The sequence below is a fragment of the Crinia signifera genome, chromosome 8, assembly GCF_055691185.1.
Source record: "Crinia signifera chromosome 8, ASM5569118v1, whole genome shotgun sequence".
NCBI lineage: Eukaryota > Metazoa > Chordata > Amphibia > Anura > Myobatrachidae > Crinia > Crinia signifera.
The window spans coordinates 161,814,102-161,834,598 of record NC_139224.1 but is presented as its reverse complement, the minus strand read 5'-3'; the positions used below and the strand labels follow the sequence as shown (position 1 = coordinate 161,834,598).

The 20,497-nt window shown below is 44.7% G+C and overlaps 1 protein-coding gene across 2 annotated transcripts in view; it reads right to left on the bottom strand.

Annotated features, from left to right (window-relative positions):
• Window positions 1-20,497, bottom strand: part of USP24 (ubiquitin specific peptidase 24) — a 130,115-nt gene that overhangs the window by 81,285 nt on the left and 28,333 nt on the right. For both annotated transcript variants that reach the window (XM_083157587.1, XM_083157588.1), the window contains exons 6-18: window positions 20,384-20,419; window positions 19,928-19,993; window positions 18,256-18,321; window positions 17,094-17,168; window positions 15,305-15,463; window positions 14,312-14,426; window positions 13,413-13,516; window positions 12,318-12,425; window positions 12,064-12,159; window positions 11,829-11,990; window positions 10,516-10,623; window positions 10,240-10,389; window positions 828-959 (exon numbers count right to left, since the gene is read on the bottom strand). In XM_083157587.1, coding sequence (XP_083013713.1) covers window positions 828-959; window positions 10,240-10,389; window positions 10,516-10,623; window positions 11,829-11,990; window positions 12,064-12,159; window positions 12,318-12,425; window positions 13,413-13,516; window positions 14,312-14,426; window positions 15,305-15,463; window positions 17,094-17,168; window positions 18,256-18,321; window positions 19,928-19,993; window positions 20,384-20,419 — 1,377 coding nt within the window. The remainder of the gene's footprint in view (window positions 1-827; window positions 960-10,239; window positions 10,390-10,515; window positions 10,624-11,828; window positions 11,991-12,063; window positions 12,160-12,317; window positions 12,426-13,412; window positions 13,517-14,311; window positions 14,427-15,304; window positions 15,464-17,093; window positions 17,169-18,255; window positions 18,322-19,927; window positions 19,994-20,383; window positions 20,420-20,497) is intronic.

The following is a 20,497-nucleotide window of genomic DNA, read 5'->3' as shown; positions in this document are numbered from 1 at the left end:
TGTTTTTTTATACTTCCTGTTAATTTCAATATACATGTAAAGTCAATCCAACAAGTATCTGAGTAATTATTCATAGCGCTGATTTTTGTCTCTTTTTCTGTGATAGAGTTCTCTGCTGCCATTCCGGCCAACCGTATAATAAGATGTGCGGATTTAATAAGCTTGGCGAAGTGACAGGTGATAACACAGCAGCCAATCAACTCCTGTCGTTTCAGGTTGGGTTTTTAAAAAAATTACAGTTAGGGACTAAGCATCTTCCATTTGATCGATTCACCAGGCTTAATAAATCTGCCCCACTATGAGATACATCAGGTACTAACAATACTTTGACAAATCTCCCTGTTATTTTGGGGTTCTTGATCAGAACATCTTTGCCTACTAGGCATCCTCTTTGGATCAAAAGGTAGATACTCATCAATCTGCAATAGTGGTCTCTTGTAACCAGGTTACCATCTGCCCCTACTATAAGAAATGTCAGTCTTTGGCGTTTTCTGATGGGGAATAGAGAGGACTAAAGGCCCCCCCATACACTACAGCAAATTGTGCCAATTTCTCCTATACCCGACAGACTGCACTGAGAAATCGCCCCAAATCGGATGCGTTTGATGGCACATTCGGACAATTGTCTCGGGCCACCCTCCTGGCGGCTAGGAACAGGGGTCGCATGAGATATATCACATGTGAAAAGGAAGGCATGCGATCCTGCTGCCAAGGAAGGCCCCGGGCGGTTCATGGGGGATCATTGTACACATGAAGGGAGTACCAAGGGCTACCGGCATGCAAATCTGAACATAAAACCTGGTCCATTTCTTCCACTCGGCACTTACTTCACGGTCAAGTTCGCAGACATCATTGCCGGTCACAAGACACTCCCAGATCTCTTTGGCGCGGCTCCAGCCAAGATATAAGGTGGCTTCTTGCAGGAAGAATGCCAGGAATTTCAGATGTGCTTCCAAATACTGAAATATTTAAAAATTATGGAATTATTCATTTTTTTCAGCAGTAACAACTAAATAAACATATATTGCGGAAAAAAATCTGACAAAATATTTAGTATATTCTTTAAAACCAGATCATTTGCTAGATTAGATCATCTTTATCTGGCACACCGAATAACAGCCAGATGTGTCTACTTTGTTAAAGAGCTTTCTGGACCTTTTTGAACATGAAAAAGTATTTTTTACTAGTTACCAGCCCATCAAAATGATGGAAAATCATAAGCGAAATATCAGCCGTGGCGGCTGTGCGCGCCCAAATGGAGAAATACTAAAATTGCTCTGTCAGGGGTCATCTAGTGGCTGCCAGTGCACATCTGTGAACCAACCCCATAGAGCTGAGAATCAGCCTTAGGGGGGTATTCAATGCTGTCTTCCCCGACAACATTAAACGGGGTACCTCGGCAGAACGAGCCCGACTTCACAAGCAGTCGGGCTCATTCTGCCGAGAATGGCTGGGAACTGACGAGCTTCCCGGCCGCAGATAGCGGCCACACCCCCTTCTCGTCCTGCAGGCGGAACATTGAATCCCGCCTGCTTTTTCTCGGTTGAGCAGAACGGGACAGGGACACAGCTGTCAGGCCAGCTCGACAGCCGTGACCCAAGACTGAATACTCCCCTTAGCCTTTAATTATATGGAATTTTATTCAGGCATTTTGATCCCTTTAAAGAATTATATAATCCATTCTGTCATAAGGAGGCAACCTAGATGATAGCCTATTACATCAAAACCACTTATTTTATTTCAATCTTTAACTAGTTTAATTAAATAGCCAAAACCGTGTATTATGTATTGAGCTATGCGTAATCCATATTACATCCATAAATAGAAAGACATTTGGGGTAAGTCCCAAATGAATTGCTTATTAACCTTCTGTATTATTTAATACACAAATTTTCAACATGATTCTAATAAACATTTGATATTTATCTTAGGCTGCTCAATTCTATAAATATTCACATTGAAATATATGTAACAGTATTAATGATACTTTCCATAATATTTTTTCTTTTTTTTTATTACCAAACATTTCCCTGACAAAAACATGTGGATCTTTCATGGAATGCGTTAGTTCTGTATACTGTATTCAAAAGCATTCTATTAGCTGCAGTGCGTGGATAATCCACTAGATGGCAGAATTCTACATGTATCAGGTTGTATTAAGTAAAGGAGCGATTGTGCTATTTTCTAAGCGATCTGACTAAATTGCTTAGAAAGCAAGCACAGATCTCTCCGTGTGTATGCCCCAAGAGCTTAATTATCTCAACTAAGTCAATGCATGCAGTCAAAATCTAGTCACATTGCTTATCAAGTGACTTGAAATCTGTGTGTGTACAGGATGAGAGATTCTGAGTGCCATCTCTCACTCTGAACCACTACCCGGCCTTTTCTGGCTTAAGCAAAATTGCTTAGCACAAATCTCTGCATGTGTATGGGCTCCCCATGGTAGATCTGATAGCAGGAAATCGCCTACCCTAAATAGCTTAGCAAAATTGCTTAGCACACATCTGTACATGTGTATGCCCCTTAACCCCTTCCCGACATTTGACGTACATTTACGTCATGGTCGGGAAGCACTTCCCGACACATGGCGTAAATGTACGTCATGGATTTAAACTGTCACCGCGTCTATAGACGCGGTGACAGTTTCAACATGTCTGCTGTCCCTGACAGCAGACATGTCCGTGCATGCCCAGGGGGGGCTGCGATGCCGCCCCCCCGTCGGCGATCGCTGTGATTGGCTGTTCAGTGTGAACAGCCATTCACAGCGTTTTCCTGTGTCACCGGCGAATAACGTTCGCCGGTGACACGGGATCAGAGGTGATTGGTGCTGTAAAGTACAGCACCAATCACCGCGGGGTGTAAGGGTGACACTGGTGTCACCCCACCTCACCCCGCCCGCCCCCAAAGGCCGTGATTGGTCCGTCGGACCGACGGACCAATCACAGCCAAGGAGGGGGATTTAAACTAACGGTGACTGCACTGCAGACGCCATTCCGGTCTGGAATAGCGTGCAGTGCGGTCACCGTACCCCCCTGCCGCCATACTGACCAGAACCTTGCTCCATACTTGCTCCATACTTACCTGATCGCTGCTTCATCACTGCTTCCTGGATCCTGTTGCTACTTGTGCCTTCCTGTGAAATTGTGCTGCTGCAGTGTACTAGCTAGATAGAGAGATAGATAGAGAGATAGAGAGAGATAGAGAGATAGAGAGAGATAGAGAGAGATAGAGAGAGATAGAGAGAGAGATAGTGTCAGAGAGTGCTATATTTTGTGCTGCTGCAGTGTGATATAGTTATAGATAGAGAGAGAGAGATAGAGAGAGAGAGATAGATAGAGAGGCCTAGTGACAGAGTGCTATATTTTGTGCTGCTGCAGTGTGATAGTTATAGAGAGATAGAGAGAGATAGAGAGAGAGAGATAGAGAGAGATAGTGACAGATTGTGCTATATATTTTTTATATAACTGACTGCTGCCCCCTCCTTTTGTGCTGATCAGTATAAATTAACTGATCAGCAACTTTTTGGGGGCGCAGGTTTTTTTTTATATATAGATATACCTGTCAGTGCTGCTGCTGCAGTGTCATAGAGTGATAGATAGTGAGAGATAGAGAGATAGAGAGAGATAGTGACAGAGAGTGCTAAATTTTGTGTCTGCTGCCCCCGCCTTTTGTGCTGATCACTATATCTGAGGTGATCAGCAACTTTTTTGGGGGTACAGAGGTTTTTTTTTTTTTTATATAGACCTGTCAGTTGCACCAAAGGTTGTGCACCTGCTGCACCTCACTGGTAATCAGTGTCGCATCACTGATCACCTTTTTTTTTTTGTGTGTGTGCTGTGGGGTCTTTTTTTAATTTTTTTTTTACACACACTGTGATTTTGTGGGTGTCCTGTGGCCGCTGTGCGCTGATCAGTGACGTACATCACTGATCATCTTTTTCGGCACAGGGTTGATCTATTTTTTTTTTTTTTGATCAAATTCCTGTTGCCTTTGAGCGCTGTTCAGTGACAGACGTTACTGACCAACATCTGTGCTCAATTTTTGGCGCAGGACCTTTTTTTTTTTTTTTAACCCCTTAAATTTTTTATTTTTAACCCCTTCATTTTTTTTTTTTTTATTGGTATAAAGTATTTTTTTTTTTTTCTGCACTACATACACACTACACACTACATACCCCCCGGATTGAAATAAAGTTTGTACCCCCCCCTACACTATACACGTGTTGAAACATTTCACTACCAGTAACACAAAAATAAAAATGGCATCCCAAATGTCCTCCCAAATGTCCTCCCAGTCATCCAGGAGAATGTATTCAGTGGAGGAGGCATATGCCATGCTTGCTTCTGACTCTGACACAGCCAGTGATGCAAGCGGGGAATTTGAAGGATTTGCCTTAAGCTCCTCTTCCTCCTCTGGTGATGAGGGACCCCCTCAAAGACGCCCCCGTAGAGCAGCTGAGACCCCCCCCCCCCAATAATTGATCTCGTATGTACCCCACCACCAGACAATTTTGAGCCCCAGGTTCCTGAGTTTTTGGCCATGCCAGGAATCCAATTTGATTCCACAGGTCTCAGAGAAATTGACTTTTTCAAATTATTTTTCTCTGATGATTTTATAAATTTAATGGTGGACCAAACTAATTTATATGCCCAGCAGTTTATTGCTCAAAACCCCACGTCATCATTTGCTAGGTGGACCCCTGTAGATGCAGTAGAGATGATGACGTTTTGGGGTCTGGTGTTTCATATGGGCATAGTAAAAAAGCCAGAAATTAGGCAATATTGGAGTACAGATGTTCTGTACAGTACTCCATTTTACCGTATGGCCATGACCCGGACTCGATTTGAGACAATTCTTAAATTTATACATTACACCGATAATGCACAGTGCCCACCCAGAGATGATCCCACCTTTGACCGGCTATTCAAAGTCAGGCCGGTCATTGATCATTTCAGTGCCAAATTTGAAGAGGTGTACATCCCTGAAAAATTTATTTGTATCGACGAGTCCCTTATACATTTTAAAGGAAGGGTTAAATTCCGCCAGTACCTTCCCAGTAAGAGGGCAAGGTATGGCATAAAAATGTATAAACTGTGTGAAAGCACCTCAGGGTACACCCACAGGTTTAGGGTTTATGAAGGGAAGGATTCAAGAATTCAACCGCCAGAATGCCCCCCCCTCCCTCGTAGGTGTTAGTGGGAAAATTGTCTGGGATTTAGTGCACCCCTTCCTGGATAAAGGTTATCACCTCTATGTGGATAACTTTTACACTAGCATCCCCCTGTTTAAGGCCCTTGGTTCAAGAGGTACAGCAGCTTGCGGTACTGTGCGCAAGAACCAAAGAGGCCTCCCAAAAACGCACATTGCCCAAGTAATGAGAAGGGGTGAAAGCAGGGGAATATGCAACGAAAATATGTTGTTGGTCAAATATAAGGACAAGAGGGATGTCCTTATACTGACAACAATTCACGGAGACAGTACCACCTCCGTCCCTGTACGAGGTACCAGTACCCACACCTCCAAACCTAATTGTATCCTGGATTACAATAGGTACATGGGCGGAGTGGATCTTTCAGATCAGCTACTGAAGCCGTACAGTGCCCTGCGGAAAACAAAAATCTGGTACAAGAAGGTGGCCGTGTATATCATCCAGATGGCACTGTATAACGCTTACGTGCTATTCCGTTCTACCGGCCAGAGGGGGACATTTATGCACTTTCAAGAGGAAGTCATAAAGGGCCTAATATTTGGGAACCAGCAGGCAGAGGGCCCCAGTACTTCTAGTACTGGCCCCCGTATTGTACCAGGGCAGCATTTTCCTGATGAAATCCCCTCCACTGGAAAAAAGGGCAGGACACAAAAAAGGTGCAAAGTTTGCTATAAAAAGGGAATAAGAAAGCAAACTATTTTCCAGTGTGACACTTGCCCCGACAAACCCGGCCTATGTATAAAGGAGTGTTTTAAATTATACCACACATCTATGGAATATTAGGTTCATAATTTCACCGTGCTTCGGGGGTCTTGCTAATGCCACATAGCACCCACCATTCATTCCACCAGAATCTGAGCCGCAAAATCCAAAAATCACTCCTTCCCTTCTGAGTCCTGCCATGCACCCAACTGGTATTTTTTGGTCACATGTGAGGCATTGCCGTACTTGGGAGAAATTGGGGCACAGATTTTGGGGTGCTTTTTCTCCTTCATTCCTTGTGAAATTGAAAAATTTTGAGCCAGAACTGCATTTTTGTGTAAAAAAATGTAATTTTTCATGTTCACTGCCCACTTGTATCAAAATTGGTGAAACCCCTGGGGGTTTGAAATGTACACTATACCCCTAGATGAATTCCCTGAGGGGTGTACTTCGCAAAATGGGGTGACTTGTGGGGGGGTTCCACTGTATTGGTGCAACATAGCACCCACCATTCATTCCACCAGAATCTGAGCTGCAAAATCCAAAAAATCACTACTTCCGTTCTGAGTCCTGCCATGCACCCAACTGGTATTTTTTGGTCACATGTCAGGCATTGCCGTACTCGGGAGAAATTGGGGCACAGATTTTGGGGTGCTTTTTCTCCTTCATACCTTCTGAAAATGAAAAATTTTGAGCCAGAACTGCATTTTTGTGTAAAAAAATGTAATTTTTCATGTTCACTGCCCACTTGTATCAAAATTGGTGAAACCCCTGGGGGTTTGAAATGTACACTATACCCCTAGATGAATTCCCTGAGGGGTGTAGTTTGCAAAATGGGGTGACTTGTGGGGGGGTTCCACTGTATTGGTGCTTGGGGGGTCTTGCTAATGCGACATAGCACCCACCAAAATTCCACCAGAATCTGAGCTGCAAAATCCAAAAAATCACTCCTTCCGTTCTGAGTCCTGCCATGCACCCAACTGGTATTTTTTGGTCACATGTGAGGCATTGCCGTACTCGGGAGAAATTGGGGCACAGATTTTGGGGTGCTTTTTCTCCTTCATACCTTCTGAAAATTAAAAATTTTGAGCCAGAACTGCATTTTTGTGTAAAAAAATGTAATTTTTCATGTTCACTGCCCACTTGTATCAAAATTGGTGAAACCCCTGGGGGTTTGAAATGTACACTATACCCCTAGATGAATTCCCTGAGGGGTGTAGTTTGCAAAATGGGGTGACTTGTGGGGGGGTTCCACTGTATTGGTGCTTGGGGGGTCTTGCTAATGCGACATAGCACCCACCAAAATTCCACCAGAATCTGAGCTGCAAAATCCAAAAATCACTCCTTCCCTTCTGAGTCCTGCCATGCACCCAACTGGTATTTTTTGGTCACATGTGAGGCATTGCCGTACTCGGGAGAAATTGGGGCACAGATTTTGGGGTGCTTTTTCTCCTTCATACCTTCTGAAAATTAAAAATTTTGAGCCAGAACTGCATTTTTGTGTAAAAAAATGTAATTTTTCATGTTCACTGCCCACTTGTATCAAAATTGGTGAAACCCCTGGGGGTTTGAAATGTACACTATACCCCTAGATGAATTCCCTGAGGGGTGTAGTTTGCAAAATGGGGTGACTTGTGGGGGGGTTCCACTGTATTGGTGCTTGGGGGGTCTTGCTAATGCGACATAGCACCCACCAAAATTCCACCAGAATCTGAGCTGCAAAATCCAAAAATCACTCCTTCCCTTCTGAGTCCTGCCATGCACCCAACTGGTATTTTTTGGTCACATGTGAGGCATTGCCGTACTCGGGAGAAATTGGGGCACAGATTTTGGGGTGCTTTTTCTCCTTCATACCTTCTGAAAATTAAAAATTTTGAGCCAGAACTGCATTTTTGTGTAAAAAAATGTAATTTTTCATGTTCACTGCCCACTTGTATCAAAATTGGTGAAACCCCTGGGGGTTTGAAATGTACACTATACCCCTAGATGAATTCCCTGAGGGGTGTAGTTTGCAAAATGGGGTGACTTGTGGGGGGGTTCCACTGTATTGGTGCTTGGGGGGTCTTGCTAATGCGACATAGCACCCACCAAAATTCCACCAGAATCTGAGCTGCAAAATCCAAAAAATCACTCCTTCCGTTCTGAGTCCTGCCATGCACCCAACTGGTATTTTTTGGTCACATGTCAGGCATTGCCGTACTCGGGAGAAATTAGGGCACAGATTTTGGGGTGCTTTTTCTCCTTCATACCTTCTGAAAATGAAAAATTTTGAGCCAGAACTGCATTTTTGTGTAAAAAAATGTAATTTTTCATGTTCACTGCCCACTTGTATCAAAATTGGTGAAACCCCTGGGGGTTTGAAATGTACACTATACCCCTAGATGAATTCCCTGAGGGGTGTACTTTGCAAAATGGGGTGACTTGTGGGGGGGTTCCACTGTATTGGTGCAACATAGCACCCACCATTCATTCCACCAAAATCTGTGCTGCAAAATCCAAAAATCACTCCTTCCCTTCTGAGTCCTGCCATGCACCCAACTGGTATTTTTTGGTCACATGTGAGGCATTGCCGTACTCGGGAGAAATTGGGGCACAGATTTTGGGGTGCTTTTTCTCCTTCATACCTTCTGAAAATGAAAAATTTTGAGCCAGAACTGCATTTTTGTGTAAAAAAATGTAATTTTTCATTTTCACTGCCCACTTGTATCAAAATTGGTGAAACCCCTGGGGGTTTGAAATGTACACTATACCCCTAGATGAATTCCCTGAGGGGTGTAGTTTGCAAAATGGGGTGACTTGTGGGGGGGTTCCACTGTATTGGTGCTTGGGGGGTCTTGCTAATGCGACATAGCACCCACCAAAATTCCACCAGAATCTGAGCTGCAAAATCCAAAAATCACTCCTTCCCTTCTGAGTCCTGCCATGCACCCAACTGGTATTTTTTGGTCACATGTGAGGCATTGCCGTACTCGGGAGAAATTGGGGCACAGATTTTGGGGTGCTTTTTCTCCTTCATACCTTCTGAAAATGAAAAATTTTGAGCCAGAACTGCATTTTTGTGTAAAAAAATGTAATTTTTCATTTTCACTGCCCACTTGTATCAAAATTGGTGAAACCCCTGGGGGTTTGAAATGTACACTATACCCCTAGATGAATTCCCTGAGGGGTGTAGTTTGCAAAATGGGGTCACTTGTGGGGGGGTTCCTAAATTTTAGCATCTTATGGTGCCTAGAAACCTACATGGTGCCTAAAAAATAATCTCATAAAAATGAGTCTCCAAAATCAAGTAGGTGCTCCTTCTATTATGAAGCCTGTGGTTTGGTCAACGTGCACACTAGGGCCACATATAGGATATTTATGAAAACAAAAGAATTGGGGGAATCAATTTTTAGTCACATTTCTCTAGTAAAATGTACTGTGTTCCTTAGAAAAATGTATTAAAATTGCAAATCTGCAAAAAAAATGAAATTTTGAAATTTCACCTACACTTTGTTTTAATTCCTGTGAAACACCTAAAGGGTTAACAAACTTCCAAAATGCTGTTTTGAATACTGTGAGGGGTGCAGTTTTTGAAATGGCATCATTTATGGGGGTGTCTCACATACAAGTCCCTCAAAGTCACATCAGAACTGAACTGGTCCCTAAAAAAATCAGTGTTTGAAATTTTCTTGAAAATTTGAGAATTTGCTATTCATATTGTAAGCCTCCTAGTGTCCAAAAAAATTAAAAGGAAGTTGAAATAATGATGGAAATATAAAGTAGACATATGGTCTATGTTAGTTATTAACTATTTTGAGTGGTATGATTATTTGTCTCACAAGCAGAAAATTTAACATTTTGCAAATCGCTAAATTTTCCATTTTTTCACGACATTTTGGTATTTTTCACAAAAAAACACAGACTGTATCGACCCAAATTTACCACTAATTTGAAGTACAATGTGTCACGAAAAAACAATCTCAAAATCACTGGGATAAGTAAAAGCAAAAAAAAGTTATCCCCACTTAAGTGATACCTGTCAGATTTGAAAAAAATGCCTCTGTCAGGAACGCAAAAACTAGCTCTGTCAGGAAGGGGTTAAGGATCATGTCTCAAACTCATAGCAAATGAGTTGATATTAGAGAATAACATACGCATAATCATTTGTGTTCCTGTTATCCGTGTTTTTCCTGCAGCGACAGCTGGATCCACATTTCTAGATCTGCATAACAGACTCTGACACGTGGTACTAACAATGATCATTCGAATTAAACCGTTCTAATATTGGGGAACACACTCAACCTCTACTTATATTTGATTTCTAAAGCAAGACGTTCAATGTCAGATACCTCCCGGTAAGTGTATCTGCCATCGACCAGAGATGATCCGACCAGCCCACCGGGACCGACAGCGATGACTGACAATCGATGGCATGCCACTAAACTCGCTGTCACCAACTTGACGATTTCAAAATTCTTCTTCAGGTCCTGAATGATGCTCTGAAGACAGAGAGAAACAAATTTACATGGAAACAGCGTTGACAACAGGTTACGACAAACCCTCCTGAACTACATAAACTCTAATGTAAAAGATAAACAGGAGACAACTGGACCCTGAGCCTTTACCTTGTCTTGCTTTTGATAGGTCTGCTTGTTAAATGACCGCGTGATTTCGTGGAGCTGGCGTAAGGCTGGGACCACCCACACAACCTGTGGATTGTTGTGCTGAGATGACTGGAAAGGGGGAGAGAGGAGACACCATCATATTAGTTAGCTCAAACATAACTCCTGATTATTGTACCATACTACAGGGTTTCCCAAACTCGGTCCTCAAGGCACCGTAACAGTGAGGTGGTATTCAATCTGGGATTCTGACTGTCCGAACGTCCCGAAAATATGAATACTGGACGTTTTCGCTGTGTGTATTCAAAGTACCGGCAGTCGAGTGTCGGAAACTCCTGAAATGGTTGAAATGGCCACAAATTATCGGAAATGGGCGTGAATTCGACAACACGGATCTGACAGCCTTCAATGCTGTCGGTAACAGCAGCATTGTTGTTGTTAATGGCACAGATTAAATAACCCCCTAGGTTTTAGGGATAGCCATGCTTGTGCACAAATGGTACAGCCAAACTAATGGAGGTCCTAATTAAATCACCTGCACTTGTTCATGGATATCCTTAAAACCTGAACTGCTGGAGTTACTCGAGGACTGAATGTGAAAACCACTGCCATAGAAAGTGTAGAAGGCACCACCTAAACTACAATAAATGCAGTGTCCACAGTAGCCAGCAATGCCGCATCCTCCTTCTGAGCATGCATAGGCTTAAGGGGTGTGGTATAGGGTTCCGACAGTCAGGATCCAGACAGTCGGGATCCCGACTGGCCAGACTCAGACAGCATGGCGAGCGCAACAATGCCCCTTGCAGGCTCGCGGCGCTCGCCACGCTGCGGCCACCTATTCTATTTCCCTCTATGGGAGTCGTGGACCCCCACAGAGGGAGAATAGCCGGTGGCCGTCGGGAACCCGTCTGTCGGTGTTTTAACAGTCGGGATCCCGATGTCGGGTAAATGACTGTTGGGACCCCATCCGGCACCCGGCTTAAGCTGGGGCTTCACTACACATGTGCCTGATACACATATGTGCAGAAAAGGCCGCGAGCCCACCTTCTTCTGGCAGCAGAGGGTGCGGGTCCAAGAGGCTGAAGTGGCATCACCAAGTACTCATTCCATTTTGGTAGGGGATGGAGCATATAAATGATCCAAAAAGTTTCAAAACCAAAAAGGAAAACAACAGCTGCACATGTGCGCACGCACACACACACACACACATAGAAATTACCATAGTCCAGACACAATCCACCTATTTGCAAAAAGATCAACTGGGAAAACCAGAAGACCTGAGTATTGCAGGTAACAGAGATCTCCATGAGACAAACCTTCTTAATGTCCTCTATGCACTTTATAATGTAACTCCTCTTTACGGTTTCTTTCACTGCATAGGCGTCGCTAAGGATTGTCAGGTGCTCTTCTAAGGCTTGTTGGATTAAGTTGCACGGTAGAGTGGGCAGGTGGGCGAGATCCCAGAGGACCTCCAGGACCTGTAACAAGAACAGATGTGAGTCAGGTGGCCGCGACAGTCCGGAGGTGCTTCGGATTGTTCTAGACGCTCACCTTTCCGGTCGTGGTCTCGTTGCGAGATTCTCGCCCAATGCGACCGATGAAGCTCAGTAATTTTTGCCGTACTCGGTCAGACTCTGTTTCCCAGCTCTGCGGAGAGGGACAGATAAATGTGGACACAGGATAGAGGACAGCAGTATTCTACGGGTAACATCCTTCTCCGTATGGAGCGCCCTGTAGGCCCTACAATACATGAGTGGAACCCCGCTCATCCTAATGATAGAATTCGGGACACTTTGGTGCTTTACCTTTTGAATAAGCACAAAAAGATGGTTGAGCTGTTCGGCGCTGAACTTCACAGCCGCAGCAGCAATAATGGTATGAATGTTTTCTATCACAGTGGAGGACTGCCCGGACTGCGAACAGGGAAAGACAACAGGACACCGGATTAGGGAACAGAAAGCAGCTTCTGGAGACAGAGAACAGCTTCATAGAACACCTTGTACAGCCTGCAGGAGCTTCAACGCTACGGGCCCTATGTACGAAACGTCAAAAAGTGATAAACAACCAGCTCCTAACTGTCAGGATACAGGCTTAGTGTTCGTACTAGCACCCGCTGTCTTTGAAAACTCATGCAATTCATGTTCCCTGCCTGTGGAGTCGCTGTCTGCTGTGGTGTTTCTAGCACAGGTCTGGTTTGCATATCAGTGCTGATAAACAGACCACACTGTACTCGAAGCACTACAGCAGACAGCGACACCCCAGGCAGGGAACAGGAACTGCATGAGTTTTCAAAGACAGCGGGTGCTAGTACGAACACTACAGGCTGGCTTTGAAATGAAATGACAAGTTGGAGCTGATTGGCTGGTTGTTTGTCACTCTTCACTGTATCAGTTTTTGAGGCTTGATACATCAGACCCTAAAGGGTTACATTCTTGTCCACTACATGACATAGGATTGGGTGTCAATGTAAATGGTGGGATGACTCCTGGACTGTATTCTGTAAAACTTGTTGTCATGGCCACGGTAGACCGTGTCGGTAGGTTGAAACAACCATCAGGTCAACATGAGATTTTCACTTTTTTTTGTCCCGAAAGTCGACATGGACACCGTATCAGTGTACCGTGTCCACCCGCCATGCTTCGGGCACACTACTATATTGTCCCTCCACACCCTAGTGGATGGTAGGGAATGAAATGTGAAAAACTTATGTCGACCTTCCGATCATCGACCTAATGGTTGTGTCAACCTTCTGACCATAGCCATCTCAACATATTTCATATATCAACCCAAGCCCTGTCCACCTTTAGTGGTTGACTTAATATATGTCGACCTAGCGACCGTATCCCAATGACACAGTAGTCAGGGATCGGTTACCATAGAGGTCACCGAATATCACGCACCTGTATCTTCCAGATTTTGGAAAGCTCATCCAAGGACAATTTACTGCCGAGCAGTTCGATAATTCCCTTTATCCGGTCACAGTACTGAGCTTGGTCAATGTTACCTGAGGGGAGAGAAACAAGGAGAGGATACGGCAAAGACACGGTCAATGGGGAATTCAGCTGTCAGTCAGAAACATACAATGTGACGGCAGATAAGAACCACTTGGCCCATCTAGTCTGCCCCTATTTTAACATGTTCCCTCAAACCATATTTGATCCTTATTTCTCTAAGGATATCAATATGCCTATCCCAAGCATGTTTACAGTGTACTACTGTATTTGCGTCTACCACCTCTGATGGGAGGCTATTCCACTTATCCACTACTCTTTCTGTGAAGTAATTCTTCCTCACATTTCCCCTGAATCTTCCTCCCTCTACTGTCAGTGCATGTCCTCGTGTTCTGTTGCTCCTCTTCCTGTGAAGAATGTCTCCCACCTGTACCTTGGTAAAGCCCTTGATATATTTGAAAGTTTCTATCATGTCCCCCCTTTCCCTTCTCTGCTCTAAAGTATACATATTAAGATCTTTTAGTCTTTCCTGGTACGTTTTGTGATGTATGCCATGCACCATTTTAGTTGTACAGTCTCTAATGTATTTATAACCTTCTGGAGATATGGCCTCCAGAACTGAACACAATACTCTAGGTGAGGTCGTACCAATGACCTATACAGTGGCATTATTACTTCTTTCTTTCTACTGCCGATACCTCTCCCTATGCAACCAAGCATCTGACTTGCCTTCGTCATTGCTATGTTACATTGCCTACCTGCTTTTAAGTTGACTATTGACTGTCTACCCAGACACTGTCCATGAGCCGTCCAGATACCGGATAGGAGATACAGAACATAATACATACCTTCCAGTGCTATTGAAAGGACAGAATTTTCCACCAGCCAGTCCAGAAGCCGGTCCGTATCTATGGCATTCTTCACTGACTTTGATAAAGTGCTATCTTCTATTAATTTGGTTACCTTGGGATGAAAAGAATCATTCAAGAGTAGGAATCTTACTCTATTGTGATAATAACACAACATTCAAATCTGACCATTATCTGCTTCCATTAAACCATTCCTCCCAACATGACCCTCTCCAGGAGGGGAACAATGTCTGCTCCTGGATTTTCTTCTTAATGTATGTATTAACTTCATGTTGAACAGGTTAACTGATAAGAAAGGTGTTTCCCCACAGGTGATGGCAATCATACAGATGTAGCCCCTGCCATCCTTGGCCAGGGCTCGCTAGACCCTCCCCGCTGGCTAGCGCCGGCGGACAGGGGCTACAATGAACTGGGACGCGCGTGCGCCTCACATGCGTCGTAGTCTCTCGGCGGGGACGCTGCCCATTTCCGCTTCAGGGAGACGGGCAGGTTAGGGGGGTGCTCGGGGCGGCGAGGGGTACCTGCGGCGGGGACCAGAGGCATGCTCTGTTGCCAGGGGGCGCGTGCGAGAGCGTCTCGTGCGCGCCCACTGGCGGGGGCTGGTTATGGAATCGCCAGCCCCTACAAAGACGGGCTGAGCTCCATCTGTACATTGAGAGGAAAGTGCAGGAGCGGAGCATTGTGCCCCTCCTGGTGAGGGTCATGTTGGGAGGATTAAACTCTGGAGTAACTTCATACAACCGATAATAAGAGATGCTGAAGCAGAAGAGAGCCACAATAATCGACAATGCTCTGTGTGAAGTATAAAGAGAGCAGATCTAGTCCGAAATGCTTTTCTCTACACCGTGGCTAAAGGTTTCCACCATACTTTGCAACTCATTCATTACACAGGGCAGTGTAATGGAAATAAAGCAGGCAAGTGGCGCAGGCCTTACCAGGCCTCCAAGCCCATCCCCCGCAGAGGCGACTTACTTCTTTTAGAGAATTCATTTTTGCGCTGAAGTGCGGAGATTTGAGCATTCGGAGTAGGATGTCCAGCCTGAGGTCATCCACGGCATTCACAAGGTCTGGCTGGAACCGCATGCAGAGCAGCTTAATGGCCGACAGGAGCTCTGGTATACTGACCAACCTCTGCAAGACAGACTGCGGTTATAGATCACAATGACAAGCAAGTGGAAGCATGTACCTGCAAGGACGGGGTTATGGATAGAGCTCAGCTGCTACTGTGCAAACAAACTGCATTTCCCTGCAGGTGATCTAGATGTAGCGGGGTACTATTTCTGGACCTTTACCTTTGATTTGTTCTCCTCTTTCTATAGACTGACCACACCATGCAGCTACTAATGTGAGGATTGTAGACTATTACACAGGGTAGTATGAAACACCTCAATGCATTGCTATGGGCAATTAAATTGCTGGGCAGTATGAACGAAGGCCCTTAGCTAAGTGCCGTGAATTACGTTCCCACCAGCCCCCTCATTATTGCCCTTTGTCTTTACCACTTTCATTGTTTATATGTTTGGTTCATCTGGAAAGAGAATGAATGAGAATTCCCATCAGGCCACCCTCCAATAACCTAGTGTAGGTGGGAAACAAGGGCAGAGAAAGTTGGAGGTTTGGACGTCATTTATAAGGCAGCGTTCTCACTTTGGGGGTTATTCATAATTATTTGGATCCCCCGTTTCTGTGCATGTGCAGACCCATGGTGTGTGCACCCACGGCGAGCAGTTCATGGGGTGCATTTGGTGGACAGGCAAGGCAGCCTTGCGAACCAACCAGAATAACCCCCTTTGTTGGGCAGGCGTTCCTTCCGTCCCACACGGTTATTCAGCGGAAAGTGGTGTAGTATGCGGCATATTGTCTGCACCGCACTGATCAGAGCTGCCCAATCCACCCCTGCTGGGAGAATGATACCGGATGCACACTCCCCCCTCCGACCCAGGCCTGCCTGGCTATTGGACACCAGCACTGAAGTGTCACCGCCTCTCCCCTCTTGCAACACGGTCATTGGTTCCTGATCTGATGGGAGACCAGTGATGGTCAATAAGTTCTGGAAATAATGAAAACTGGAAGTACCCCTAATGTACAAGTTTATGCCAATAATACATCAACCTATTAACGAGCAGAACAACAGATATATTGGGGCAGATGTAATAAAGCCTGGAGAGGAGATAAAGTAGAAGGTGATAACGCACCAGCCAATCAGCTGGCGCTTGAAAATTTACAGTTTGGAGTTGATTGGTTGGTGCGTTATTACCTTTTATTTATCTCCGATTAGGGGACACCCCGACAATCGGAATCCGGGATTGAATACCCCCTTTTATCTGGGGTGCGGTCGGCACAAGAAAGGTCGACACTCCTTGTGGTTCCACAACAGGCCATCTTACCATCCACTAGGGCAGGCCTGGCCAACCTGTGGCTCTCCTGATGTTGTCAAACTACAAATCCCATCATGCCTTGCCACAGTTTTGCATCTAGAAGCCTAAAATATATATACATATATGTGTCGACCTTCTGCATTGTTGACTTTCCGCCAGTTGACCTAAGGACCCTGTCGACCTTCTGGTGTCGACCTAAGGAGCATCAACCTTAATACATCTGCCCCAATGTGCGCACATTTTCCATTTCTCTTATTGACAAACCTGCCAGCCCAGGAACGACAGATATAAAAGAACAGGGAGATTGTATATAAAGCAGTAGAATAACGCTGAAATAACAAACCCTACTTTGCTTTACGTGAAAGTCTAGTGGATCAGATTACCTTGTCCTTAAGATCTTTCTCTTCCACACCCTGCACAAACGTTATCATCTTGTGTATCACGGGATCCAGCATTGGCTGATGGGAAAGAAATATAAAATCATCTGCTAGATAAAGAGCCTTATTCGGAGTTAGCCGTAACTCGGGCTTGTGACTGAGCATGGCACCAGGGGACCAGGACAGACGTTGCAGTGGGCATGTAGATGAGGCGTAAGTACAGTAAAGGTGTGTTGTGCAGTATAGATGTGAATGGTTGGCCAACTGGTGGCCAAAAAGACGCATGTACCCAGAAAACAGACTCGCAGGTAGAGAAATCCTGGTACAAGTTATGAACTGTTGACTATGGATGAATGGCAGCATCTGATTGGACAAAGGTGACTATGGACACACCCATTAAATGCAAACTGTGGTTTCAAAATTAAAAACAAAATTATATTTGTATCTCGATTGCTTAATATTTCAGATGCTCCAAAGAGCCCACACAGCGGTCATTTAATATATGTATGCATTGTGGAATATTATATGTTTGCAAAGAAGCCACACATCAAATTGTATACCGGCTCACCTGGCACAGGAATTCGCTATTACATTTGCACGCAATTCTGAATACGAACCATAGGGGTCTATTTACCAAGCCAGCCAATCAGCTCCCAACTACCACGTTACAGGCTGTATTTGAAAAGTACCAGCCAAGTAGCTCGATGACTGGGGGGGGGGGGGGGTCGGGTAAATTAAGCATGACAAGAAGATCTTATACCGCAATCCCTGCCATTTTTAGCAGATATTTTGCACCTCTCTTATAGAGATGTTGGCATTCAAAAGGTTAAAACTTCGTAAATAGACCCAATAACGTTAAACTTAGTCACATTGCAGATCTATTTGGAAATCGTTCCTCATTACTTTATATTACTAACCTAAAGCCTATGATAACAAGAATTCAGCATAGTATCTTTTTGCTTGTTTATACATATTCGTGTTAATTGTTTCTAGATATTGGTTATGATGCCATGCTGTGGAGCCGCCGTTTCCATTAATGTCTAAGCTTAAAGCAGCCAACATATACAGTGATTTGGCAGAGAGGTCTCCCCCTCACATGTGATTCCAGCTATATTACTTCCTGTGCTCTGTCACACCGATAAGCCCATCCCCAGCACAGCACTCTTACCTGTACAGTAGAGGAATTGAGGTATTCTGCACAGACTCCGAGAGGTTGTACTAACGCCGACACAGCCTGAATGGAGAATAGAAAAGAAGTCCTATGAGGGAGGTATTCTGTCCCCAACATACGTAGATTCACAGCATGCAACACTCCAACCGAGATGATGGTACCCACAGCATCTTACTACCCAAGACTCACACACCAGACAAGGCGGGATACAATGAACCTCTTTGTATTTCATGGAGTAATGCTGTTACACTGGCTAGAACTGCTATAGTGACACAGGTGATCAGACCTGGACACGGCATATCCTGCCATCGGGGACACAACTGCTCAGGAAAATCCTGCTGACATCACTAGATAACCCAAAACGCTGCCGAATGCAGAGGTTTCTCATACAATCAATAAACAGCACATATGTTGTTATGGGGCATAAGACAAGCTGTGGGCCATGTGCAGGGGTGACCGTCAGGGCTGCAATCTATGTGGAAGTTACTGTGACACACCTACCGAACCATTGTTGCAGACCAAGTGTCCCCTTCATGGCAACAGTATGATGGCAGTGGGATAATAGGACCAGCCACAGCGCAAAATTGTTCAGGGATGGTCTGCGGAACATGACAAAGGCCAGTATTCAATGAGAAAAGTTCTCGGTGTTTTATGGAGAATTTGTGCTTTGGACGGAGCATTTTGCTCTCCAAAAGCGAGCAACCCTATTCAATGTGAAATATTCTCCGTCTTTCTAAGTGATTTTCTCCGTCTCTCTCCGTGTAGAAATTCTCCATCTTTTCATAGAGATCTGGAATGTGAACTTTTAAACTAAAAGGTTTTTTTTTTTAATTTTGGTGTAAAAAAAATCAGGTTTTTTTTTTCTGTGAAGGGGCATGTTATTTTTATTCATGTGCTTAATTTTTTTTTTACACAGTGCAGCCAGCAGGGGGCCGGAGCGCTCGAGCCGCTCATTAGATATTCATATATTCACTGCACCCGATCGTTAATATGCACGATCGGGTGCAGTGAATACTAGGTCCCCCACTGGCTATAGGGGGGGGCAGCCTATGCTGCCTGGGTCCCGGGGAGCCCCCCTACCCTCCACATTCCTCTGGAGCAGCCAGGGAGACTTTAATCTCTCTGGCTGCTTCCGTCCCCCGGCTCCCTGAAAGCTCCCTGCCGCGGACGCTCGTCCGCTGCAGGGGTTAAGACTCGCCGCGAGTGGCGGCGAGTCTTAAATACATTGAATAGTGGGAGCAGGAGGCTCCGGAACAGGGAGAATCTCCGCTAAAACACGGAGAGTGCATGGAGAGCGAAATAAAACGCTCTCCATGCACGGAGAACTTTCTCATTGAATACTGCCCAAAGTGTCGACTTGGCCGCCACATGTCCCAGATCTCTCTGATCTAGGATCTGTGGGATGTGCTTGAAAAAAGTTCAGGTCATGGAGGCCTCAACTTACAGGACTTAACTGATCTGCTGATAGACCTAAGCAGCACAGGACTCCCTATGAAGACTTGTGGAGTCCATGCAAGGACAAGCAAGGGCTGTTTTGGCAGCACAAGGGGGACCTACACAATATTAGGCAGGTGGATTAATGTTATGGCTGATGGGAAATAACACCACATTTAAGGGCTGAGCAGCCCCCTGTACCTATAGCCATTGATAAAATAAACAGCTCACTTACCCCAATTTCTATATCTTCAGCGTTCAACTTAGACTGAATTGCTGTTAAACCGCCCAGCTCTCCAAACTGCAGAGAGAGAGAGGGAGAGAGGGAGAAAGAGAGAGGAGAGGAGGGGGGGGGAATGTTTTTTATACATCATTATAAAACCCTTAATTACATTTCTGAGACTACTGGAATAAAATTCTCCCTTTTAGACAGTTTCCAAATCCTAAACTCTACAATAATTCAAATGATCTGCTTCCAATGTACTGTGCTATAAACATTTATATAGAACCGAAAAGGGGGAAAGAGTCTTTATTTATTTTTAAAGTCACCTTGAGAAAAATACAGAATGATAACTTCTGTAGCAAAAGGAACCCAACTTTAACCCTGTTATTTCTGTGAATTTGACTCATATAATCGGTTTCATTAAATATGTAATGTTTCTACACGGTTTCCCTTCTGTCTGCGACTTACCCTGTTGACCAGATCCACCAGCCAGCCGTGGGGTTCCTAGGAAAGACACAACAGACAAAATAACTCTACACGCCGTGAACTGGAGCTGTATTAGCACCATGAGAACGAGGCGGC